The sequence below is a fragment of the Glossina fuscipes genome, unplaced genomic scaffold (assembly GCF_014805625.2).
Source record: "Glossina fuscipes isolate IAEA_lab_2018 unplaced genomic scaffold, Yale_Gfus_2 109, whole genome shotgun sequence".
Lineage (NCBI taxonomy): Eukaryota > Metazoa > Arthropoda > Insecta > Diptera > Glossinidae > Glossina > Glossina fuscipes.
In genome coordinates this window covers 1,740,470-1,766,120 of record NW_023998452.1, presented here as the reverse complement: position 1 = coordinate 1,766,120, position 25,651 = coordinate 1,740,470, and the positions used below count along the sequence as shown (strand labels likewise).

At 33.8% G+C, this 25,651-nt stretch overlaps 1 protein-coding gene across 8 annotated transcripts in view; it reads left to right on the top strand.

Moving 5' to 3' along the window:
- The window catches only part of LOC119638723 (neural cell adhesion molecule 2), a 279,884-nt gene extending 254,233 nt beyond the window's left edge, over positions 1 to 25,651 (top strand). For 7 of the 8 annotated variants that reach the window (XM_038035676.1, XM_038035677.1, XM_038035678.1 and 4 more), the window contains 5 exons: positions 4,540 to 4,769; positions 13,406 to 13,786; positions 14,618 to 14,676; positions 21,290 to 21,337; positions 24,164 to 25,651. In XM_038035676.1, coding sequence (XP_037891604.1) covers positions 4,540 to 4,769; positions 13,406 to 13,786; positions 14,618 to 14,676; positions 21,290 to 21,337; positions 24,164 to 24,285 — 840 coding nt within the window. In that variant the 3' untranslated portion in view covers positions 24,286 to 25,651. The remainder of the gene's footprint in view (positions 1 to 4,539; positions 4,770 to 13,405; positions 13,787 to 14,617; positions 14,677 to 21,289; positions 21,338 to 24,163) is intronic. The other variant, XM_038035683.1, reaches the window with a different exon arrangement.

Genomic DNA, 25,651 nt, shown 5'->3' with positions numbered 1-25,651 from the left:
ATATTCCAAGTCATCGTTTTGATTCGTATAGGAGCTTTTGTAATGTAAGTCTGTTTGTATCTATGTTAGACTTGCAATGCAGTGCAACAGCAAACAAAACGACCATAAATTCTATGTCGCGTGCCTAATCGCCACGACTGGGACTGGCAAAGGAAAAAAATTGGGCTGCAATCAACAGCTGCAGTAAACATTGGCCCTCGCAAACTTAAGCGATACGAAACGTTCACAGGCATTAAATCAGCTACACATACTGGAACGTATTTAGACTTGAAAAGCCATCAGAAGTAACGCGAGCAACCTCTCTATTGATGAGAGATTCTTGGAAAACTGAATCTTTTTAAGATAACTTATTGTCCTCGTTGTGAAACTAAAGTTGCTTGTCCTTCAAATCTTAAGTAGTACGAGGTGTGTCCAGAACAGTCCAGAAAAAGTCTTTTTAAATTTATCGAAAAATATTTATTCATTCATCAATAGCAATTTGGTCCCTTTCAAAGTAATCTCTCTCGGATGTGCCTCTTGGTATGAACTTGAGCTCTTTCGGCAATCCGGTTTTCATATCCTTATAAATCGGGAAAACTTCGTCAGCTCATGGATGTATTCAGGTTTGGGAATAGGAAAGAGTCGGAAGAAACCAAGTCTAATGAATACTTTAATAGGTAAATATTGTTTTCAAAAAGGGTACTTCTCAGCTTAATATTACTTTCTATTTTAATAAGCATTCAAGATTGTAATATTTTGCTCTTGTTTGTGGCACATACACACTTAGTGTGAACGTATCCGTTTCATTTGAACGATTCATGAATTAAGTATTCATTATTTTTCAATTCGCAGATTATTCGATTAAACGGTTATCGAAAGTTATCGAATAATTGAGAACACTACAGAGTACAATATGTAAAAAGAAAGTATGTTATATACATATAAACCCAACATTTTCATATGCGTAGCTACAAGAGCAATAAGCTCTAATAATGAGCAGCTTATGCTTGCCACTGTACACTTGTATGGGTATAAATCCCTTTTTAATTAGTGTCGCAACAGTTTTCAATGCTACCAGGCAACAATACAGGGAGTGAAAGACACATTAAACTCTTTTTAGTAAACGAAATCTCTTTTCGTACCCTTCCAAGAGGGGTTACGAAAAAATTGTTTTAGTTTATATATGAATTACTTGTATATTTTTATTCTCCCCACTAAAATAAGTAATACAAGTCAGATATATAAATATATACATACATGTATATATGGATATAATATGGATATAGTAACATATAAAATGTAATTATACATACATATCCTGTAGACAAGACAGATAATACCGTTTTCCAACCTTGTGGATTAAAATCTCAAGTGCAGCAGAGCTTACTTTAGCCGCAGCGGGAATTAGGGCTCAGGCGCAAGGGCATAAATATGTTACACGATCAGAGGATGTCTACTCATCCTCTTTTTAGCCCTGGAATTTGTTGTTATTTCTTTGTTCTAAATAAAGTACAATAATAGTAATAATCAGAAGGCCAGCTGTTGTATAGATATAGAGAAGACCCTCAGATTGCTTTTTCTCCAACGTTGGGGGAGAAACTTATGCTCTTGTAGGGCGTAGGTTGGTGCCTCGCATATCTTGATGTCGTAGCCTATAGGCTATGATTAATAAGTTTTCCGTTATGATGTCTGTATGCGAACTTGTACGAAATTACGCCATATGTATTATCTCTTACTAGATTATGATTAATGCAGTCATTGAAGCGTTTTAACTGCGCGTTTGACCAGTAATCTCATGAACTTTATAGGATTTAATCGAAGATTACAGTTAACTTATCTTTCCAGTCAACGTAATTGTGGGTCACGGTGCACTATTTTAATTCCAAAATACAATTTAATCTGTTTGTGTACATTATTTTTTTTATATTATTTAATATCCTTTTCATATAATAATAATAATAATAATTGTATTTATTTCTCTGGATCATCCGATATAATTACTAACGTATTTGGATCCTTACTTTGTTTCTTTCCATATGCATCGCTAACTCTCGCCGTGCTGTTATCTCCAATTAATCAACGAAAAAAAAAAAAAAATACTTAACTATAACTCTACTCTACATGTATGAACATGAATCCACGCACGTCCACTTAACAAAAAAAAAAAAAAAAAAAAAAAAAAAAAAATGAATGATATTAATAATATTAACGCTTTCATGCCATGTCAACACTTACGCTTCGATACACTTTGTTTGTCATAAATGAAAACACAATAATATAACAAACACACAACAAAAATGTTGACAATAAAATAAAATGAAAATTAAAATACAACACGGTTTCCCACGCGCCCCCGTTTTCAACCGTTGTTTCTGTTTTACAACTACGTAACGCCTATTGGGAATACGTGCATATGAAATAATAAATATATACGCGTGCGGGGCAACTTTATGTTTACGTCATACATTTTGGGTGCGCTGACGGTATGCTGCGGTGACCAAAAACAAAATAACAAAAAAACAAAAACCGACATTCGACCAAAAAATCTTGATGTTTCTTTAAAATGTGCGCTGTATATGTGCATGCACGTATACATGTGTATATCTGGTGTAAACAAATTATATATATATGTATACATGTACATATAATATGCAAACGTTAACATTTTTCGCCTATAATATATATATATATATATATATATATATATGTATACATGTATATAAATGGATGTGTTTTCGCTAATGTATGTGAACGAAAACGAAAACAAACACATGTATGATGACAAATAACGGCAACAAAAATGCAAAAAAACATACATTTCGCTAAAATGGTTTTGTGCGGTGTTTATACACATGACAAAACATTGTTAACAAACAAAAACAAAAAATCAAACTCAACGCCCCAACTCAAACACTCACACTTATGCCAACAATCATACGAATGCATAAAAACAAAAAATAAAAATAAAAATAAACAAATAAATAAAAACAATGAAAATCATGAAAAAAACACGCCGCACACCTTCGATAACAAAATTGCTATACGTGATGATGATGGCGATGTTGCTGCTGTCACTTTTTTTGGGATATTAACGAAATGATATATTTTTGTCATATGTATATCATTTAACTTTGTGTTTGTGTGTGTGCATGGATATATATGGACTTGTGCGCTTGGGATTGCTCTTCAAAAAACATCCGCACGGTAACATGGTTGACTGCCATCATCGACATCACCACAATGTAACAAATTTTAACGAAAACGAAACATTTTATGATGAAAACCTAACAAACGTGACTCATACATACATAAATCGCTTTTGAACGTTTACCTCCTCAATCGCTTACAATTATCAACGCTTATGTTTGTATTTGTTATGGATATTTTCGATTTACTTTGTTTTGCTATGCTTTGCTTCTCCCACACTACATTTACTTATTTATTGTGTGTGTATGCGTGTGCGTGTGTGTGTATTTGTGTCTTAAATGTAATTTTTACTTTTTCATTTTCTATCCTATCGTATATATGTATTGTACATCCGCGTCTGGTGTATTGATTCTAACGACAAAATGAATGATCGTTTTATGTCCTTTTTATTTGTTGGATATGTTTCTTTTTCGGTCGTTTTTCTTTGTTCTCTATTCGTTTAATAATAAACATGAAAATTCGCATGTGTATCCTGTTGTTAACATTCGGGCAAACGTTGCCATCCTATGTACGTATGCGACTGGTTTTACGTACATCTATGTGCTTCCTTTGGGCACAATAATGTCTTGTCCATCTTTACTGTTATTTTTCTTGTTGTTCTTGTTGTTGTTATTGTTATTTCTTTCTTTTTTGCTACTATTTCTTCTTTTTTTTTTTCGTTTTTGTCAAATGTGTCAACACATAATCTGATGCTTTGTCGTTCTTAATCAAATAAAAATTATGACAAAAAAATGCAAAAAAAATAAAAAATAACTGTCGCGAACACTACCACTTACGCAACTATTTTATGAACGAAATTCAATTTCTGTTTTCGTGATGATGTGTTAAACTTTCGTTGTTATTTTAACACCTTTCACACGTTTGTTGATTCATTTCGACACCTCTTATGAAAACATATCAACACCTAAAATAACATTCGCTTAACAACAACTCCAACAACGGCTCTATATATGCACACATACACACGCATGATTGCTTTAATCCATATCTCTTTTCTTCTTTAATTTTTTTTATTTTTATTTTTTTTTTTCTTTTATGCTCTGTATTAATTTTACTCACAATGCATACATTTACACTTGCGCTTACACTTACATACACACATACACACGCATACGCACACACATCTCTTAATTTTAATTGCAATTTATTTCAATTCTTTGCCATCAAAAATGTATAAATCGTACGTTTATTTGTATATGTGTATATTTGTATGTTGCATATGTACGCGTATGTTTGTGTGTGTATATATATGTATGCATGCGTTTATATTTATTTTTCTTTGCGGCTTTATTGTATATTCACTATATACATGGTACTCCCACTGCTACTGCGGTTCTTGTCGTACAAATTAAGGTCATTTGGTTTAAAGATACCATGCAATTGGATACGACAGAGCGTCACATCATGGAGAGTCGTGGTTCACGTCACACTTTGATTATACGCAAAGTGCATCCACAAGATTTTGGCAATTATTCGTGTGTGGCTGAGAATCAACTTGGCAAGTCACGTAAAACCTTACAGTTGAGCGGTAAACCGAACGTGGCCGTATTCAGCTCACCGCCAATCAGTCAGTACAAGGACAGGTAAGTGGGTCAATATACCTGCTAACTATAATATACACAAACATAAATACTCTTACATGCTGGGTATTAACTCATTCCTCCGTTGCAAACCATTCTATCTCCGCCTATCGCCCTCTACCCTGCTACCCTTCTCTATAACGATATTTGTTCAATTTTGCGTATTCGAATCTCTATTTCTTGTCTAAACATAGACTATATATATATATATATACTCATACAAAAAGGCTCATATGAACCTGTAAGCACGTAAGAACGCCAAGGAGTACCTTCGAATTCAGAAAATGTTACGTGAATACTAAAGTCCCATTTCATACATACATTGTATATATACATGTATATATATATATAAATACCTAATGTACGTAAACTTGTTTGAATGTGAAAATGTGTACGTTTTTATATGCATTACATATATATATATATATATATATATATACATATATATATACATATATCCTCGGGTGTGCATAACATCCCAATTAGCAGCAAAACTGAAAGAAAATTAATTTATATTATCTGTAGGTGGATTTTCACTGGTGTTATCTGCTAATTATCTGATTTTTGCTTCTTCCAATCAGTAATACATTCATATGTTCATACCTTTCATATATAATAAATAAATAAAAGGATGCTGATGTTGCTTTTCCGCCCGTAATGATTAGCGCAGTTGTATTAAAGAAACTAAAAATTTAAGAGAGTTTCACCAAAATTCTATACCGTCCCGAACACAAACAAGCACCTCAAACACGCATTCTACGCGATTGAATGAATTCTTCATAAAATCACGGAAACTTTTTGTACGGAAAACCATGTAAATCATAAATAAGCAGAGTTCAATTATTTTAGTTATGAGCTAAACATCATAAAATCATAGAATAACGTATGGTTACGTACAATTTTCAAACTCGTTTCAAATCACCGCACTATGAATACCGTAGATTTTATTTGCAATTTTAGAAGACTTGACACAAAATATTATGTACAAAGTTTTAAAGGAAATTCTTTAGAGAAAAAGCAGTACGTTTTAGGACATTTAAAAATTCTTTGCTCTTCTGAGATGCCATGTTTTCCGAATACCACGATTCAATTCTTCCTCTTCAGAGAAAACCGCTCTGCTTTTGACTTTTTTGAAAACAACTCGCTTTTTTAATAGTCCTCCTCGCTAGTCGTCATATCCGTTAGCCGACTTTATTTTTTCAACTATCGCTTCGCAAATTTTTCAGGCGGATTTATGATAAGAAAGACAAGATTTTGGTCCAAACACAATAAAACAATAAAACCTAAAACTAACTTGAACATTAAAAACAACAATTCAGTTAATTTGAATATAATTTTTAAGTGAAATAAAACCAAAATTGCTTTCATTATCGCTTCCAACGGTAGGTCTTCTTTCATAGGTTTATGTTATATCGCTTTCGTTTCAATTCCAATACTCCACGTTTCGATAGCTGATATATTAGAATTGATTTCAGTTCGTGGATATATTCTTAGTGACAGCTTTATGCAAATCGCTTGTTAATATCTCCAAGTTGGGGAACTCTTTCAACATTCGGATCACTTTGTTGAAAATAGTTGCATATCGTGTCAGAAGAATCTTGGCGGTCTATATCGGTCATAGATGCTTTCAAGATGATGAATTAATGCGATGGAATAAGTGCTCGCAAACTCAAAACGAGTGTTCTGAAAGGAGGCTTTTTTCCTCCTTAATAACTCGGGTGAGATCGACAACATGTAGAACACCCAGTAAGTGAAACGGGAGATGGTTATATTAAGGTTTTATGCGCTTATGTAGAATTGGGAACACATTGACTGCACTACGTCAGCGTGCACACCTACAGAATACGAAAAAAACATCTAAGAAAATTACATTTGGCCCTGACATATCACTGTTACCACCTTATTAAAGAAAAAAACAAAAAAATTCAAGCTTTCTAAAATGGAGGCGTGTAGGCGAGTCTTTGCAAATATCTTCATTTTTGCGGAAGGGATAATGTTTACCACAGTTGGCCAGCCGAGTAGGTAAGCACTCGAAGAGGCGGACATGCTTAGGTACATTCCAAATTTGAAACTGTCCGAGAGTTTATGTATTTTGAGTACTCCTGCGCTCTGTAAAGGAATTGTAGGCATGGTTAATTTGTTCTTTTTTTTCCAGGTACTACGGCGTTGCCCATAGAATATACGTTATTGTAGATTGATCTGTTATAGTTTGTGAGTAAAGAGCAAACAAACCAAATTTTTTTCCTTTTGAAAAACTGTACTCAGCTGCACTTAATGTGGTTATGTCCTTCGACCAATTCAGCCCATTTTCAACATCATCCTGCGTGCAAGTACTGCCAACGTTTCTGTTAATTTTGAAGACAATAGCTTCATTTTTGCGGAACAAGCGAAAGCTACAAGATGATGGTTACAACTCACGCACCGACAGATCGATTCAGAATTTGATGCTGATCAAGAAAATGTGTGAGGCCGGTAAAGCTTCCTTCCAACTGTTGCAAAGGCTTTGACAAAATGAATATGCCCCTCATAGGTACGAGATGGGTTCATAAATTTATATATATGTACAGAAAAATAGGAACTAATTCCTGCCAATGTAATTTGGAGTCGCATAGAGTAGGGTCAAGAAGCGAAATTTAATAAGCATGATCTTAAATTATTTCACAACAAGTAAAAACATAATCGAGTGAGGGTCAAATACTTTAGACGAAGGGGAGCCCTTATGTGTGGCGGCCACCTAAAACATGAAAGCGACTCAGTCTAAGTGGAACAAAAAGAACGTTTTTTTTTTTGGCTAAAGATCTTAATTTTGATATTCCTCGCCTATTAAGTAAGTAAGAAAGAAGAAGAAGAATAATGCACTCATTTAAAATGAAATTCGCTCGGCGTAGTTTTTACGGAAATTTTCCAATGCGTTTCACTAACAAGAAAAAAGTTATTAAACAGTATGAAACGTCGAAAGATGATCACGACTGTAATAAAGATAACTTATGCTGCGTCCTCTTGGATGTAAAACGTCAATCAAAATTTCATTGAACCGAAAGGATTAATACAAGACTCATCAAATTAATTGAATTTGTTTCCTCTCCTGTACGATGCTTCGGCTGGTAGGGATGGCAGAGTAAACAACAGAGAGAGATAGGATGAAATATTTATTTTTTCTTTTGCTTTTCTTTTTCTTTTTTTTTTTTTTTCTTTTTTTTTGTTATAAATCAGAAGAACTGACTTCAAGATCAATAAAATACTCTTCTTTTTATGATTTAACTTTAACGTAAATTACCAATACTCCCGGCACCAATAAGTAAATGACAGCGGTTAAGTGACGGTAGCGACGGTGAGAGGTGAAATGGCGTTAATGATGGTAATAGTGGAGGTAGCGATGCTCATAGCAATGGCTCTTGACGTTGCAGTCAATGAACGTGAATGCAAAATAACTGCATTTACTCTGATTTTCATTCCCTTGATTTTGAGCATCTTGTGGCGAAAACCAATCACATTTACGTCAACCACACCACAATATATATATATATATATATATATGTACGTACTTGCACACGCACACTATTCGGATAAATATGCAACGAGTTTCGTTGCGAAAAAAAAAAACGGAAATTTTTAAACACAGACTCCCTGAAGATTAATATATATTTTCTTCGTCTCCGTTTTGATATTGTCGACCGTATAAAATGATGTCCCCTTTCTACTGGTGAATAAAAAGATTTAAAGAGTTTAGCGCACTGTTCTCCTAGCAAAATTGGAAAAATACCGTTTGCTCTGTGCACACACTTGTCTTGCATTGCTCACTAACAATGGAATGGATCAGGCAAATGAAGAAAAGTTGCGACAATCGTTAAAAGTGTGTTGAATGAAAGCAAACGAACTTCACTACGCAAAAAAAGAAAAAAAAAAAGAAGCAAAGCCTTTACTTGGGCTGAAAAGAATACTGAACAAATCCTTATTATACAAAAAAAGAAAAAAAAAAAAGAAGAAAAACTACAATGATAAAGGACAGCAAATAAAGCAATTTCGCAAAGCACTCGTTCTTCTGCACTAATGACGTTTGATGATATTTAAAATAACGCGCTAACAATAAAGCTATTATCTAAAAAAAAATATTTTTATTCTTGCAATTCACTTATTAAGTCTCGAGTACCGAGTACATTATCGACAGCGTTGTCAGATATTTTCGTCTTAATATAAAATAATTTAAGAAAACACATCCATGAAAAAGCAGAAGACTTGCTAACGTTTACTCTATTCACTAGCGACTTGGAAACATCTTTAGAGTTATGTACACGACCAGTCTTTTCATTATATAAATATTAGGCGTATAGCTTACCTCCGTTGATTTTTAAGTGAAATTGAACATAAAAGAATTATTACAAAATATTTTATTCGAGGTACTGTGTGAAATCTATAACGAGTTATCCTTTTTTTTTTTTGATATGATCAACAACTTAGTAGATATGTCCCCATTAGAGTAACGTTGTGACGGTCAGAAAGAAATGGGGAAAGAGGAGCAAACACAAAAACAGGAAGATGCACTGGCCAGCAGCCTAGTGGATGTATGGCCAAACAATAGGTTGTGTATGCCTTCACCAACTGCACAGTCAATGCTGCTACGACCAAAGTAAACTTTACCGCACTTGGGATTTGAACATTGGCATGATAGTCGCGATTCTTAGATACTCGACTGGTCTTGCGAATAAGGAGGGAACTATCTTCTATGCACCGAGGCTGACGCTCTCTTACCATTATCATAAAGTTGAAAGCGCATCTCCAGAAAGTAAATCGAAAGATCTGTTGAAAGATCGATTTTGCAATGTATGACCGAGAATTTCAATGCTAAAAACCGGCCTAAAATTTAGCGACCCTCTGCGAGATTTGATACAGTTAGAGCAACTCGTAATGTATTATGTAAAAGTGGGTAGATGACATTTTTGACTTTCGAAATGCATAAAAATGACATACGTCATCCACTCGACAGTGCAGCAGGTTTACCTTTGCTTTCTAATCCTTTTTTTAACGCATAAATCGACCTTTAAAAAACTTCAGCGGGATATTTTATCGCGTTGTATAAAGCAAGAAGAGGAAGGAAAATCACACATACTTATTCAGTACTCTATAGCGGAAGACTCCCGCTAACTAACGATTGTGGTCAGCTTATTATTAAAGTACAGCAACTTATTCTATGTGTTGGGGAAAAAAAGATATTAAACAGCGTTAGCTCTCGAGCAATTGCTGTGTTTAATTTTGTTCTGAGGTGCTTTCAAACTTCTTGAAATCATAACTCGGTCCACGCTTTGTTAAATGGGGGCCACAAATCTGGCCATAAATCCTTTCTAAGTTATATAAATTATCTCATTGTCATGTATTTGATCATCTCTCTCTTTAAAAGTGAAATTAATTTCTTTTATTGCTTTCATTAAGGCTTGTTTGTCTCTATGTAAAAATTAAAAAATCACAGTTATTCGACAAAGTACACACAAACACATCGCGTAGAAACGTTGAAAACAACTAGACTTATATGTACATATGTGTGATAAAATTTGACAAATAAAACTTTAAATTGGATTAGCTTTTCTGAAAACAATCTTAAGTTCGCACACACTGTACACACACACCCACTGACACACGTATACACTCACATACGCTTTCAAGCACCGTACGCTACATAACAATGCATAACAATTGACGTCGTGCTGTCATGTTGCGTTCGAATGAAACTTTAAGGCAACGTTTGCAGGAAAATAAAAGAATTCAGAGGAAATAAGCACAAAGAAATTTTAAATTCTCTTTCTCTGTTTCCTTTCAAAGGAAAGCGAAAGAAAAAAACAGCTTGAATGGAATGAAAAATTAAAATATAGAATAAAGAAAAAAAGGAACGGAATTTACCATCTCTCAGTAATTGTTGTACACTGTCTTTTACTTTAATGCTATGAACGCGAGTAATTCGTACATATTTAAATACCACTGTACACTTTTCTAATTTTTTTCTCATAACGCAGCAATAGATGAAAGCAAAAGTGAATCTATTGATAACTCGGAAAGGGTTCTCTTGTTCATTGCTTCAAGCATCCAATTATTACATACGAATAACAAATCATAGCGGCATGTAAGGGAAATGTTCAGACATCTGCTTAATAGGTTAGAAATAGAATATATATAGAACCAACTCATTAATATTAACTGCAAGCTAAACAACCGTGGAGTAGACTTCGTTCCTCTTAATCGGTTCAAAAAACTACTTCCATAGTTTTCCTCCTCTCATTACTCCATGAATGTTTCTAACATGGGCTTTGTTTGCTTTCAGTTTCGCATGCTCCTCGTCTCCCCCAAACTCTTTAATCTAAAAAGCTGAGTGATTTCTCTAAAACATTTGTTACACATAAAACTTTCACTTTTGCCATTTAATCTACATCTCGTAAAGGCTCGGTAGCAATGTAAATAAGCAGAAAAAGAGAAAATGGAAAAAAAATTCATTTATCGGCAGAAATATTGCCTATAACTTCCGCTCTAGCTTATTGTGAATGAAACTAAACCTTATTTTCTCTCTTCCCTGCCTCCGCCGTGTCGCTGGCTAAATTCCATAGCAGATGAGTAGATGAGCAGGATAGTACCTTTTAATGGTTTCAAAGAAATATAAAATATTTGCACGTTGTGTTGCATCCTATTAATGAGGACACGATTAAAAAACAACATAATTTCAGTTTCCCATAAAGTCGTATTGCCGAGCGAAGAGAGCTTTTTAACGTTTCTATGCGTTTTCTATGAGAAATCAAGCGAGGAACTGGCAAATTGCTTAAATCTTCTTTCTTTGTCATGCAACTTAAATCAGTCAATGAGATGTTTACTCAGTGTCTGAATGTTAACGGCGCCAATATTTTGTTATTTACTATTGTGCAGACACAGTGCGAAGATGTTCTCTATATCAAGAATAGAAGACGTGCACGACAATTAGCGAACGTTAAATAAATCTAAAAGTAAAACTTTACTGATTGTTCGCCTCGTTAAAAATGTTTATTCAATGATTTTGCTAATTTTCCAAAAACAAAAAAAAAAAAAACGAAAAGTTTTTCAAACTCAGCAATAGATTATTTATTATATGTGTAGATTGACAAACTTTTAAGCGTTTCCACTGATAATATGGATAAATACGTCTTTTTGCTTCGTTTTTAATGTCAAAAAAAAAAACAAGAAGAAAAATTAAAAATAATAATTGACGATTCCGCATGAAGTTTATTTACTGAAACTTGGGAAGCTATAAAGCAAAAGTAAAATAATACTTCAAATTGATATAGTTCTGTGTAATCTGTCCTTAGTATTCATACTTTCGTTATTACTTTTAACTTATCCAGAGAAATAAATTGTTAAACTAAAGTCTTAACCCATCAGCGTCTAAGGCTAAGATTTTGTTGACAGCTTCACCGCACTTGGCTAAGGTTTCCTTGACAACTTCACAGCACTTGAGATTTGAATGCATAAGTATCGAGTTCTTCATCGAAATCCTTTGGCCACTTGGCCACTCAGGTCGGATGCCATTAAGTTTAATACATTTTTTGTATATTTTAATTTTTTTTAATACGGTTGGAGGGAAAGTTCTTTCGTATCTTATTCATGTACTTTGCTTTTACACAAACCCAAGAGATTTAATGTGATCTCCAACAGTTGTATGACGAATGCCTAAATCATCTGCATTTTCTCGACTTTTTAAATGTAGATTATTTTCCAACATGGATCGCAAAACATCATTATCGATCACTTTCTTGGAGGCTCAGATCACCGGAACGAAATTTGCTAAACCATCTTTGACAAGCACGAACATTTACAATATCTTTTACAAATAGTACACATCAATTTTTACATGCAACCGATGCGTTGGTTTCTTTTTGCAATTCATACAAAATGTAACGTTATAAATGCAGTTTATCTACTGACATGTTTTCCACGTTAAATATCACAAATGATGCACGGGAAAAAAGACTCCTTTTATATTATGCAGCAGCTAAAAAAACAAAGAAAAATCCGAATGACTCACTAGCCAGATGCTATTTGTTATTTACAAAAAAAATTATCTGCCTATTTAAAATACGATAGAACTTTCCCTCCAACCTAAAAATTAGTCTAATCTATCCATGAAACGATTTCAAAGATCGAAATACTTCTTTATTCACCACAATACTGATTTGCTCTTATTATAAGAGAGTTTCGTTTGATGGAAAGATTCAAGAAGCTCTTCAATGTCGAGGAGAGAGGAAAGTCGTAGAAGGTTAAATCTGATATGGCTGAATAGTCATACATGCGTATTGATAATATTTGGTCATTGCTGAAACTTTTCTGTGTATCTCGAATGAAAATATTTCTCGTCCTCGCTAAGACCACTCTTTTCTTCTAAATGCTTACATTCAACTGCTCTGATCGTTTCAACAATTTTGGGGAACCGATTACGCGTTGCCGCGTTGACCTTTTTTTTTGTGAATCTTCATCACTTTGAATACTTTGCAAGTTGGTCTTATCCACTTGTTGCCGGACATCGGGTTCGTAAAATTATTTCTAACATGTAAAGACTTTGTTTCCTTTCTCTTATTCTTGTCTCAAATTATTGTTTGTTGATTGAGTTTTCTACTTACCTGGTTTTACAGATATAATATTTCGTGGACTGTTGACTCGCATACACCTATTGAGGAGTACAAACTATCGTTCCGAAGGTTACAACAAGGACAAGAGCTTGATAACTCCATCGACTCGCATTCATCGTCAATGCTGCAAATGTATGGTGGCAGCATGGGCGGTGGCATAGTAATGGGTAATAATCATAATTATCGCCTATCAGGAGGCATGAGTAGCTTGGGAAGCTTTGGCACCTATAATAGCGTTGGCAACGTAGTTCAGTGGGGCCGTAACGATTGGCGTGATGTTGTTCTTCCCGCAATGCCGTTATCTCATCATTATACTCAGGGCATGAGTTACATGATACGCGGTTTAGATCCCGATCAACACTACGAGGCTACCGTTCAAGCTAGGTAAGTAAAAATAATTAACATTTCTTATAACAGGTGGAAATTTTCTCCCGTAACCACTTGATCGGTCATGAAACTACGAGTTTCGCAGCCTCTAGCAGGCATACTTAAAGAAGTTATATTCCGTTTAGCTCGACTTCGTAAATACTCACCTAAGAGTTGCGGTTCTAAGCGAAAGCGCATTTGATTATGCCGCAATATAGCACGTCCTCGATCCGATGTGTTATAAGTCAAACTAAAATCTTTACTTATTCTTTCTAATATTTGCGTAGCAAGTTAGAATCTGTTTTTGTTATTTCTTGGACTGACATGAAGAGACTTTTAAGAAGCAAACTTCAAGAAGCCATTTCAAACTTTAAGCAAGAGTTTAAGACCATAACGTGAGAAAAAGGGAATAATTTTTGTTTTTTTTTCCAAGTCCTTAAGGGATCCATTATTCAATTTAGCTGACCTAGAACGCTATCGAGGACCTTCCCATGAGTTTGCCTAGTTTCCCTGTCTTCTGAATTTTGCATTTTGCACTTCCATGCATATCCAAAACATTTTATGCTACTTGCATACTTTTTCCTACGACCTCATTTACTTACCGAAGCTTGCGAGAAGTGTTAAGAATTCGAACTGAAATGTATATGAAATGAACTCTCTCCTTGTTGTTGTTTTTTTTTTTCATCATAATTTTTAAGGTACGAACAAAGTCTTTTTCAAATATTAATGAAATGAATCGATTATTATTTATTCATGATAATACACACATACATACGCTGTCATCTGTTCTTTATTATGTGTTTTTGTTTAATTAATTCCATTTTTATTATTATCATTATTTTTTTACAGGAATCGCTACGGCTGGAGTGATCATAGTCAAAGTTTCGTATTTTCAACGTCATCGAATGGTGAGTACTTTCTTTCGTTTTTCTTTTTTTTTTTTTTGTGTCTTTATATTTCGTTTAATTAGTGTATATTATCTGAGTATATATTACTCACATACTTGCATACTTTGGCACTGCTTCTTTTCTATTATTATTATTATTATTATTATTTCGTTTTTTGTTGTTTTTATGTTATGTATATGGATGTAGACATATATTTCACTTATTTATTTTTGTCGAACAGGAGAAATGTGAAACCACCGAAGAAAAGAGTAATACAAATATTTCCCTTAAGAATTACAATTACATTTTTTTTATTAATATAAATAAATTCGCACGATATCCGTACTGCAGAAAAAATAATGAATGTAACCAAAGGAAGATTAAGAATTACACTTAAAAATAATATACATCCGTGTGTATGCATCAAAAACTTTTACACTTGTGCGTAATAAGATTTAAATACAAGTTAAATTGATGGGCAATTATTATGGTATTAACGTTAATGTTTAAAAACGACTATAAGCTAAAGTAAGACAGATAGACTCGGTTATTATTCTTACATACGATTAAATAAAGTAAAACACGAGCATTTATGGCAAGCGAACTTGCATGTAGAACAAAGCTTCCCTTGCAATAATAATAAAAAAAAAAATAAATAAAAAAAACACGACAACTTTACTTAAACGTCAGACGAAATAAGATAAACGTATGAATTACGTTTCATATTAAGAGCACACTCAATATTATTTACGTAGTTATGCGCGGGCCATGAATAACGTATGTATACCGGCTGCCTCAAATGCATCGGGTCATGGAGACAAAAATGGAAAATATATTTATGATACAAATAAAAAGTCTTGCTTGATGACCTGGCCGCCATCAAGCCGTAATCCCTCAATCCCACCACCATAAAATTTCTACGATATATTGTTTTCCAACGGCATCCTCCAAGACAACTTAAGATCATTGCGATTTCGATTTCGATTTTGATTTATACAATGGCAGCATTAAAACTTTCCTAGGGACACATTATGAATTTATTAGCCTTGCAATCTTCGTCCTATTAAATAACATTTATTTCGCTTAAGAAGTTGAAACAGCGTTAATAGATGTAATCGGTCTATATGTCGGCTGGCGGAAGTAATACGTGATTCATGCAGTAGTTTGCTTAAAATATCGACTCAAGAGTAAAGTGCAAGGAGATAAGATTGGTATTCACATTCGATGTACTTTTCATCCATCGGTCCACGCAGGATTTCTTTATATCTCATTAGCAAATGATTGGAGTATGTCTCGAACTTGTTCTCTTGCGAGTGCTCTTATAAAAGTTTTGCTCAACTTACTGCCAGAAGATCATGCCATTTCTCTGGTCACTGGCCAGAAAAAATGACAAGTACCTTGAACATTGAAATTCGCAAAACAAAAGCAACTGAATTGTCTTACGTGCTGCTTTAAATCACTTGCAAAGCACGCGAACTGCAAAACGCTCATCTCTTTGTTGAAATAAAGGCGTTCAACAATCCTCTCTGATCTTCTACTAATCGGCAGTTAGCGTTTGCTATCGCATGGCTTTCAACCTAACCTCTTATGGCTTTTGAAGCTACTTTTCATCAAAAGGATTTAATGCATCTTAAATTAATTATCCAATCTACGAGGTTTCCTCAAAAAAGTGTTCAATTCACATTCCAGTTACGCAAAAGGGAAAGGAAAAATTTAATTGGCGGGATTTGGATACGAGAAATCCAAAAATTTATGACTTACATTTTCATAAGTGTTCAGTGCGTAAAGGCACAATAACACTTATCGATTGGGCACAAATCCTTTAAACTGTGACTACCTATCGCCCTCTCTGCCTCTATAACTATCTCCTTTTCTTTCATCACTTTTTTCTGACCGTCAACACGTTGCACGAATAAAAGAATTTCATGTATAATCGCAGATCATACTAGCCAGGTAACTGGGCATAGCACATATCGACGTCATGGTCCGTCGATCTGTCTGCTTTGAATTTCTTCATGAAATTTTATCATTATGAATGTGTATTTGCATAATAATAATGTATTTTAGAAGATATGTTTGTCATTTTGTTAAGCAATTTTTATCACACATACTGCCTGTGTGACGAGTATATGAGTATATCGCTAAAGAGATCGACACAATTAACTGATTAAGAAGACACAATAAGTCTTCAGAAGTATGAATCTTCTCACCTATTTATGAAACAAATGTGAAAAAATGCGGCGATTTTGAGTGAGCATAAGATGGTAATTATTTTTAAATATCAGAGATTTGAACCCAATTTTAAAGATCTTGACAATTTATTTCATAAGATTTCGGTAAGCAAAGCACTGCCTTATTGACTGACGAAATGTAAAAGTGCATTCGCCATAGAAATTATTCCGATAGTTAAGTTTAATTAAAAACCCTCTAGCTGTCGACCAGTCTGTCTTCTTAAACGGGGGTTTTTTAAGCCAAAAACCTTAAGATAGGCATTGAAAATGCCCAAAATGAAATTCAAAAGTGAAAATAAGGTGCTGCTGGTTATTTTTCTTACTTTTTAAATCCTTACTCTATCGTTCTAACTTGTTTATTCCAACGCGTCATACGCGAGTTAACATTGTCTTTGTTGTCTAATCAGTTGTTCATTGGTCTCATTGGACTTTTATTCTCGATTGTTTGATATAAAAATGAACTCACTCTCTGGGAGAAAACTTTGAAAAAAAAAAACATCGATTACGAAAGGGAAAAAGCTATTTAAATGCAAAATAAGAATTCTTAAAAAAATTTAATATACAAGAGAATGCAATGACATAGATAAATACAACAAACAACAACGTTTTGCTATGCAAATCGAAAGGAATATTTTTACGTTTTTTTTTTTTTTTTTTACAAAATAAAAGCCGTTGAATTTTGCCTCGATTTTAGCTTTATTTTTTTGTTAAATTGAATGCAAATCCACTTTTGCACAACTACAAATATGTGCGCTTATGCACATATGTGGAGGTTCGCTTTTGTGAGCGAACTATACGCACATTTGCATACTGAGAAAATATAAAATAAATAAGAATTTCTTTACAAACCAAAAAAAAAAAAAAAAAAATCAACTAAATAAAACTAAACAACATTACACACATCAACATCAAAATTGCATTTACATCGAAACGAGCCTCAGATATCCAGACCATCTTGTCAGTTAGCTATCCGGTCAATTGAAGCTGAATTTTTAGTTTGGCTCGACCTTTTGCCGCACAATTTAAAGAGATTGACGATTCAGCTTTAGAAAGCTATTTTTCCGATAAGACGGTCTTTTGTGTATAAGTAGGAAAGTATACGCTGGTTTCTTTATTCAGGTGAACAGATGAAAGACGTACATACTACGTCCATGCATTGCTTTGCTCTTATCTACAGCTTATTGGGCCTTTTCAACGATCTTAATACTAATCTCTTCGTCTTAGTACAATTTTAAGGACAAAATCTGTCACAACCATTAAGCCATAATAAAATGAAGTATAATTGCGTTCTATACTAGGTTTGTGAAGAACTAGAAACATTTTAGATTTCGAAACATTGATCTGACATTCAACACGATGCACCGATATTTGGCTATCAGAGGCATACAGAAATTTTTTATAGGCTCAGAACTTTAAACGGACACTTTCTTGTTGAGTAGTTAGAATGTGCCCCAGAAAGCACTTTTGCTTCGATTAATAATCTGCATTTTAGTTGGAAGACAAAAAGAAAAAGAAATGCTAACAATCTCCGAGGAAAAGCATCTTGTTACACTTGTGTACTTTATCATAATTTTCTTGTTATTATTTATTTGAACATCCGACATGGATTATCCTTCCTTTTACTTAAACTATTCTTTTTCCGCTTTTTTTTAACTAAATGATAACAAATTTTCTCAATATAAAAATTTTCGCAATTTTCCTTTTCAACGACTGTACTGAACTCTATAAGCCCAGTTAATAACGATAAATTTGGTTTACACTTGAATCGTTGAAATTTCAATTTTCTTACATTGACAACGCATCCTGAAGACAGCTCAGTAACCGAAACCAAACCACGAGGCATCCCGACAACAAGTACGCAATATTAGTTGATATTTCTCTATATTCGAATGATTTAAGGCCGAACAACAGACAACAGGACTATTTTGCGGTTAAGTTAGTTTGAAAAAGTTTTCTTAGGCAAACAATTTTTACTATTATGTGTTGTAGAGCGAAGCTTTAACAACAATGAGATATAAAAGCAATAACAAAAACATAAAACTAAAACTAACTCTAAAACTAAAATATCAACGCATACGCTTTTGTATATGTATATTCACATGCCAGTAAATATCCAATATTCATTACATAAGTTCGTATGCATGCAAAACCCCTATCGGCACTGCTGGATACACAAACAGACGCATGCAGTGCAAAATGAAACCTGCCTTGTAATGGTTTTGAGGATTTTTGTTGTATTTTCTACATTCTATTTTTCCTCATCTTCTATTCTCCATGTTTGAACGACATTAACTGATATTACATATGCATATACATATGTATGTGTATGTATATATACATATATCACGTAGACATCACCATATGCCTATGTGTATGCCTGTATTTACGAATGTATCAACATAAAATAATGCCCAATAAAATCGTCATGACGACAGTTTTCAATGGGTAAAGCTATGCATGAAAGGCATTTTATTATTCACAGTTTTTATCGAAGTGTTCGGTGCTGTGATCGAAAAATGTATTTAAATATATTTACATTTAAATACAAATACTTGCCCATATAACACATATGCAAATAAATATGCATGAAAAGAGAATGCTTAGAATAAACAAGTGAGAAAATTATGTTCGCCTTTGGCCGAATCGTTTATACCCATCGTCCTCAACTCGATATTCTTCTCCATATTCTGTAAAATTGGGTGGACGTGGCATTTGATTTTTTCCACCAGATACCTTAGGATCACCCACTTCGCATTTTTCACGTTTTGTTTTTACAGCTTCGTGCGATATCATTGATTTCTAAGAGAGAAACGTTCTCGGTTTATGCCGTAGCGTAGATATAACTTTCGAACAATTTGGCTTATCTTCAATATCGATCCCCTCGCAATCACTTTCAGTGGCTTTGTTAAAATGTAATCTTAAGTCTTGCGATCGAAACAATATTCTAATAGACAGACAGACAGACGGACGGACAAGCACACATATCTATATTAATCCAAATTTTAATATTTGATATATCAAGAAGATATAAAATTTATAATGTCTTTGAAGCGCTTTTCTGGGCACTGCGAACGCTTCGACGCAGGCAAAGTACCTCCGTTCTTCGATGTTGATGACATAAAATTCGTATGTGTAACTAGAGTTGTTAATCTGCTTTAAAGGCTCACTTGAAACAATAAGCGAATAAATTAAAAGTTTTTAAGACTATTAAAACAAATACCAACTTTAGGTTTCTCAAAGCAAACAGAAAAACACATTTTATTTCCATGTAGACAACAAGACAAATCTACTAAATGTTTCAATTAGTCAAAATATTTAATTCGTTCACATTAAAGCTGTTGACAATCTAAAGCATATTAAGCCGCCCCCAGAGTTGATTCTTATATGACTATGTCCCGTTATATTCTCATTTTCCATAAAGTTGTGCACACTCAAACACAACGATTATGCAACGAAACATATTCTCATTAAGCACGCAGTTACCGAATTTCGTGTTAATGAACTAGATATTTGTACTCAATTCGCGTAATGCTGGACTAACTGATAAAAAGTCCGTTTATTAATTTATTAGAAAAATCTCCTGAGATAATCAGCCAATCGATTCATTCAAGTCATCATCATAAATCGAATATGAAGTCGGCCTACAATACCTCACCTTATAGATAGATTAGGGTTATGAGGTCCTAAGGAAGCGGAAACGCGCTTTTGTAACTGATACGCAAGGGCGCTGGAATATGAACGTAAAGCGAAGAGTGTTTGGACGCTGGACGGAAGAGTATTTGGGCGAAGTCTTCATAATAAATCGAATAAGAAGTTTGCCTACAATCATCTTATAGATAGATTAGGATTATGAGGTCCTAAGGAAGCGGAAACGCGCTTTTGTAACTGATAAGCAAGGGCGCTAGAATATGAATGTAAAGCTAAGAGTGTTTGGACTCTGGACAGAAGAGTATTTGGGCGAAGTTTTCATCATAAATCGAATAAGAAGTTTGCCTACAATCATCTTATAGATAGATTAGGATTATGAGGTTCTAACGAAGCGGAATCGCGCTTTTGTAATTGATAGGCAAGAGCGCTGGAATATGAATGTAAATTAAAGAGTCTTTGGATGCTTCTTGTAATTAAACAAAAACACAATTACTAGGACGGATGTGTATGCACGAATGTATTTAGTAATTTCCCCAATATTCTCCAATTCACCTAATTTTCGATAAAATACTTATCTCTCAAAGTGAAAATGAAAATTCTCCTCGAAATGTAATAAAAATTATTTGCACTCACGTTTACTAAGGTTTACGATTCTTTTCTATTTTTTATTTTTGCTTTTCTTACGGCTACTCACTTTCACCTTTATTCTCCGTTAGAAAAAATCACAAATTTCACTTCACTTGTATGTATTTCAGATGGTCTAACTAATCTATCAACCTATTTAAATAACGATCACTTGTCAGGTTAGTTTTTGTAATAAACAAGAAACATGGCAAGCCGCACTTCCACGACTTTTCCTGTTTCTTTTTTTTTTCTGTGTCTCTCTGAAATTTTTCCATCTTTTGCCTTTTTATCTAGTCTTTGCATTTTTATATTTTATTTTTTTTTTTCTTCTTTTTTCTATATACTCGTATATAATTTCTTTTACTGCATGCTTGAGATGTACAATTGTGCATGTTTCGATATTTATGCATATAATAAAGTTTATAAAAAAACAAAAATAAAAAAGAAACATGTGTAACGGGATGGCTCTCTGTACAGTATAAAATGACTATTAAAATTATTTTTTGCTCCTCAAACCAACTTGCACATGTACCGCTACGTTAAATTTCATCGACGTATTGTGCAAGTTAGTTATAAAATTATATTAAAATTTCCTGTTATCCTGTCAGGATTATTTCAACTTTTTAACTATTCTGGGTATGCGCTATAAGTGAATTATCAAATTTTACAAATTTCACCTTGCTTATCTAAGAATACACAGGATGTGGTGTTTTTTTTTTCTTTTTTTTTTTTAATACATCTGACATTACTCAAAAAGTCTCCGATATGCTTTCTATCAACCTTCAAATCAAAATTTCCAGCAGATCAAAATTTCATGACACACTAACAATTAGTTTGCAGGTTACGGTGGTTCTACTGGCACAACATTTTGCACCGATTCGATCAACTTTCGCCTATTGCTGTCCGCTCAGCTAACAACCGATTTGGCTCTGGAGTGATACACCCATGTGTCACCCTTTCTCACGTATTCCATGAAAAATTCAAAGCCAGATGGCGCTCTCAGTCGTCAATGCGCTCTTGTTAAAACTGAGCAAAAGCGAAATTCGCTTCGAGTAGAACTTTCTTGTGGGCAAATATTCATGCAAAATAGTAAATTCACAGCCTCTGATAACTTAAAGTTTAGTTTCCGATTTTTCAAAACAATTTTGCGCATTTTTTTTATATTCCCTCGAACAACTTCCAGTTTTGGGCGACCAGAGCGTTCAGCATCATTGGTATCCATGCGACTTTGCTTAAATTTGTCAAATCGCCAAAAGAAGTAGAGCAATAAACTAAAACCGCGTTGGTTGTTAACTCTATTTTTTTTTTATCAAAAATCAATATTTGATCAGCAAACGAAAAACAGTATATGGCACTGTTTTGAGCATTCGTAGCTCAGCTACATGGTCTCAATTTCGTGACAAAGATTAGTTTTTAGATCGTGAATTGTTTGTGGGGCGTTTGCACACATTGTACCTTCTAAATAGCCCGTCTCGAGGAGAAAAGACGAAAGTCTGAAGGTACCACAGGGTCGATATTATTGACCAATTGACATCTGAAATTCATGAAATCACTTTTTCTATTTACTTGAATAACAACAAGTTTATTATTTAAAAACACTTAAAGCATGTCGCAATGCGTTGCTGAAACCAAAGGTCTCCTACATTGTGTTCACGTAACTTGAACCGCGAAAAAACCAAATTCCATACTGCAATATATTTCATCATTCGCTATCTACGCACGTTTCCAAGGAAATGCGGAACTAAGTCTTCACCGACTCTGCTTTTTGAGTGTAAGTGACTTTTCATGAATCACGTGAACATTTTCTATCCGCCAAAATCGATAATTTTGTTCCTAACTGTGTCCATCCACTGAATAGAACGCATATTTCGTCGCGAACCATGATTTTCGATTAATTGTAATATATTATGTAACGTTTATCAGGCTTATGCGTTTCTAGAGATTAAATAAATTAAATCTATAAATACACATGGGAAGGCAGTGATTTTGAATGAATACTAAGAGAGTAATGAAATGACTTTTACCCCAAATATTTTCACGACCAATCTCTGTAACATTTAAGTTCGACAAAATCTGTATGTAGTCTTTAAACGAGTTTGTGCAATGAATTGTTTTTATGAAAACTTGACATCTCGCCTTCACCCACCATGAAATGTAAACAACAACAACAATATGAGCAACAAATCCATTGCTTAGAATTCGTCATTTGTTGTCCGCATATCCATTAATCTCCCAAGAAAATACATAATGAGAGGTTTGATACAAAACTTCTGCAACAGGTATCCTCACGTTTGAAGTGCAATGCAATAAAAAATCTTGCAGTTTTCTTAGAAAATTTGATCATCGAAGAGTCGCTTCTCGGCGGATAACTAAAAACAAGGCAAAAATTTTAATAGCAAAGCAATTGCTGCGAGGGAAACTATAATTCAGTTTTATGTTTTCTTACGTTTAGGTAGGCGAACGGTTTATATTTCACTATGGAAATAAATACCTCATGACGCAAGCTTTTCGTGGGAATTTAAGCAGGTGTGGAGTATTTTTTTGAAGACAAGCGGAAAGAAAAAGGAGCAGCGACAGATATTTTTTATCCATGTCTTCAATTGAATTGCATGCTGGTCTTGAATATGTACTTTTAAGTTTTGAGAGCGGGATGACTATCCCGCTGAAAGGCATCGTAAGCGAGAAAGAATCATAACGCGAAGGGACGACTAGTTAGCAAGCACTATTGCGGCCTTTACGCGATATGTCAATAATTTAAGTAATTTCAACGTTGATTCTCCTCTACTATTAAGTACTATTAAGAATTTTAATTATTAATAACCTTTTTAACCTCGGTTATAAATGCAAAAAACATTTTTGTGTTTTCTTTTTCTTTCATTTTCTTTTGCGTAACTTTTTCCTTTTTTTAACAAAAGCGTAAATTTTAGTTACGTATGGTAATAGTCAGTGAATGGAGAAGCAACAAATTGTGTAATTGAAAAAAAACAATTCTCTTTCTATTGCAGATAACGAAATGCGTGACTTGAGTGTAACATTTTATGGAAGCACAGCACCTGTGATCGATATCACGAAAACTCTTAACTACTTCAGCATCGTATTGATATACATCTACAATAACAGCATATAAAATACTTAGCGTTCTAAAAAAGAATAAGTAATCCAGTAAAAAAAAAAAAAATTACATTTTATTTAGACTGAATCCTTTGATATCAGATATTTGTTTGTTTCTGTGTTTTTTCCCAATTAAGAAATACATTGCAAAGCCGAAGAAAAGCTTTGATTGTAAAACATATCCGTTTCCAAACTATGACGACATTATTAACCTATGATTTCGCGATTCGAGCTAATTAAATTTGTCAATGAATGTACCACGTGGTAAAGTGAATGTATTCGCCAATAGAGAGTAAAAGAAAACCGCCTTGTTTTATATAATTTTTTCTTTCTGATACCTTTTAATTTGAAAGCAGACGACAATTAAATAAATCACTCTTAATGATACAATATTTTGAAGCAAATTGCTTGCTATTTACGACATGAGAGTTTCATAGGAAACGACGAAAAGTCAAAGGCCTATAGAATACAGACGAGTTTTCTCCAAATCGCGATATTTCTTCTTGGTCTTGATGCACGATAAAACATTGTTCTATCAGATCACCCAAAAGTTCTTTGAATCCTATTTTGCTTTTGAAGTTAATCACAAACGATCAGCTGAAGAGAATCAGTAAAACGATTCCGTAAAATCTTAAGCAAAAAAATTTGTTTTACTTAACACCGTAAAGTAAATTGATTAAGAGACTTTAATTAGCTTCTGTTCCTTTCGCAAAGAACTTCTGCAGAGATCTTTTCACAGCCATCACAGTTACGTTAGGTAAGCCCGCCGTTTTAATAGTAGTTCTATATAGACGAAAACGGTCTTCTAATCTAATCTAAGACATTTTCCAGAGTCTTATGACTAAAACTTGGCAAACTATTCTCTCGGTATTTGCATTGCCTGCAACTACTACTTTGTAAATCTCTGGCTCATATTCCCATGAAATTTGATTAATTAAAACATCTCCGATAACTTATGTCTTAATTGAAGCAATTTGAAAGAAAACTACGTGTTTGTGAGACGTATGGGTTTTTTTTTTGAATTTTTTGTTAATGACTAAGAAACGGTATTCAAATAAAACTTCTTTGGTAACTAAACGTTAAGTATATGTAAATAGATGAAAATGACGCTAATGATATTAAGGAACAACCCTAGATAGAAATGTTTATATATGTTTACCGAAACACCTCAGCATGTGTAAGAACAGATTGGTTAAATAACTTAACGATCGATGATTACAGTTACAAACATATGTACATATATTGAATATATTGAAAAAAAAAAAAGAAAGAAAGAAAAAAAATCAAATTTCACATATAAAATTTTGGTCTCTCTCTCCCTTTCTCGCTCTCCTCCTTCACATGTCTCGTGCAGAGTCATTCATTTTGATTCGTTCAAAATA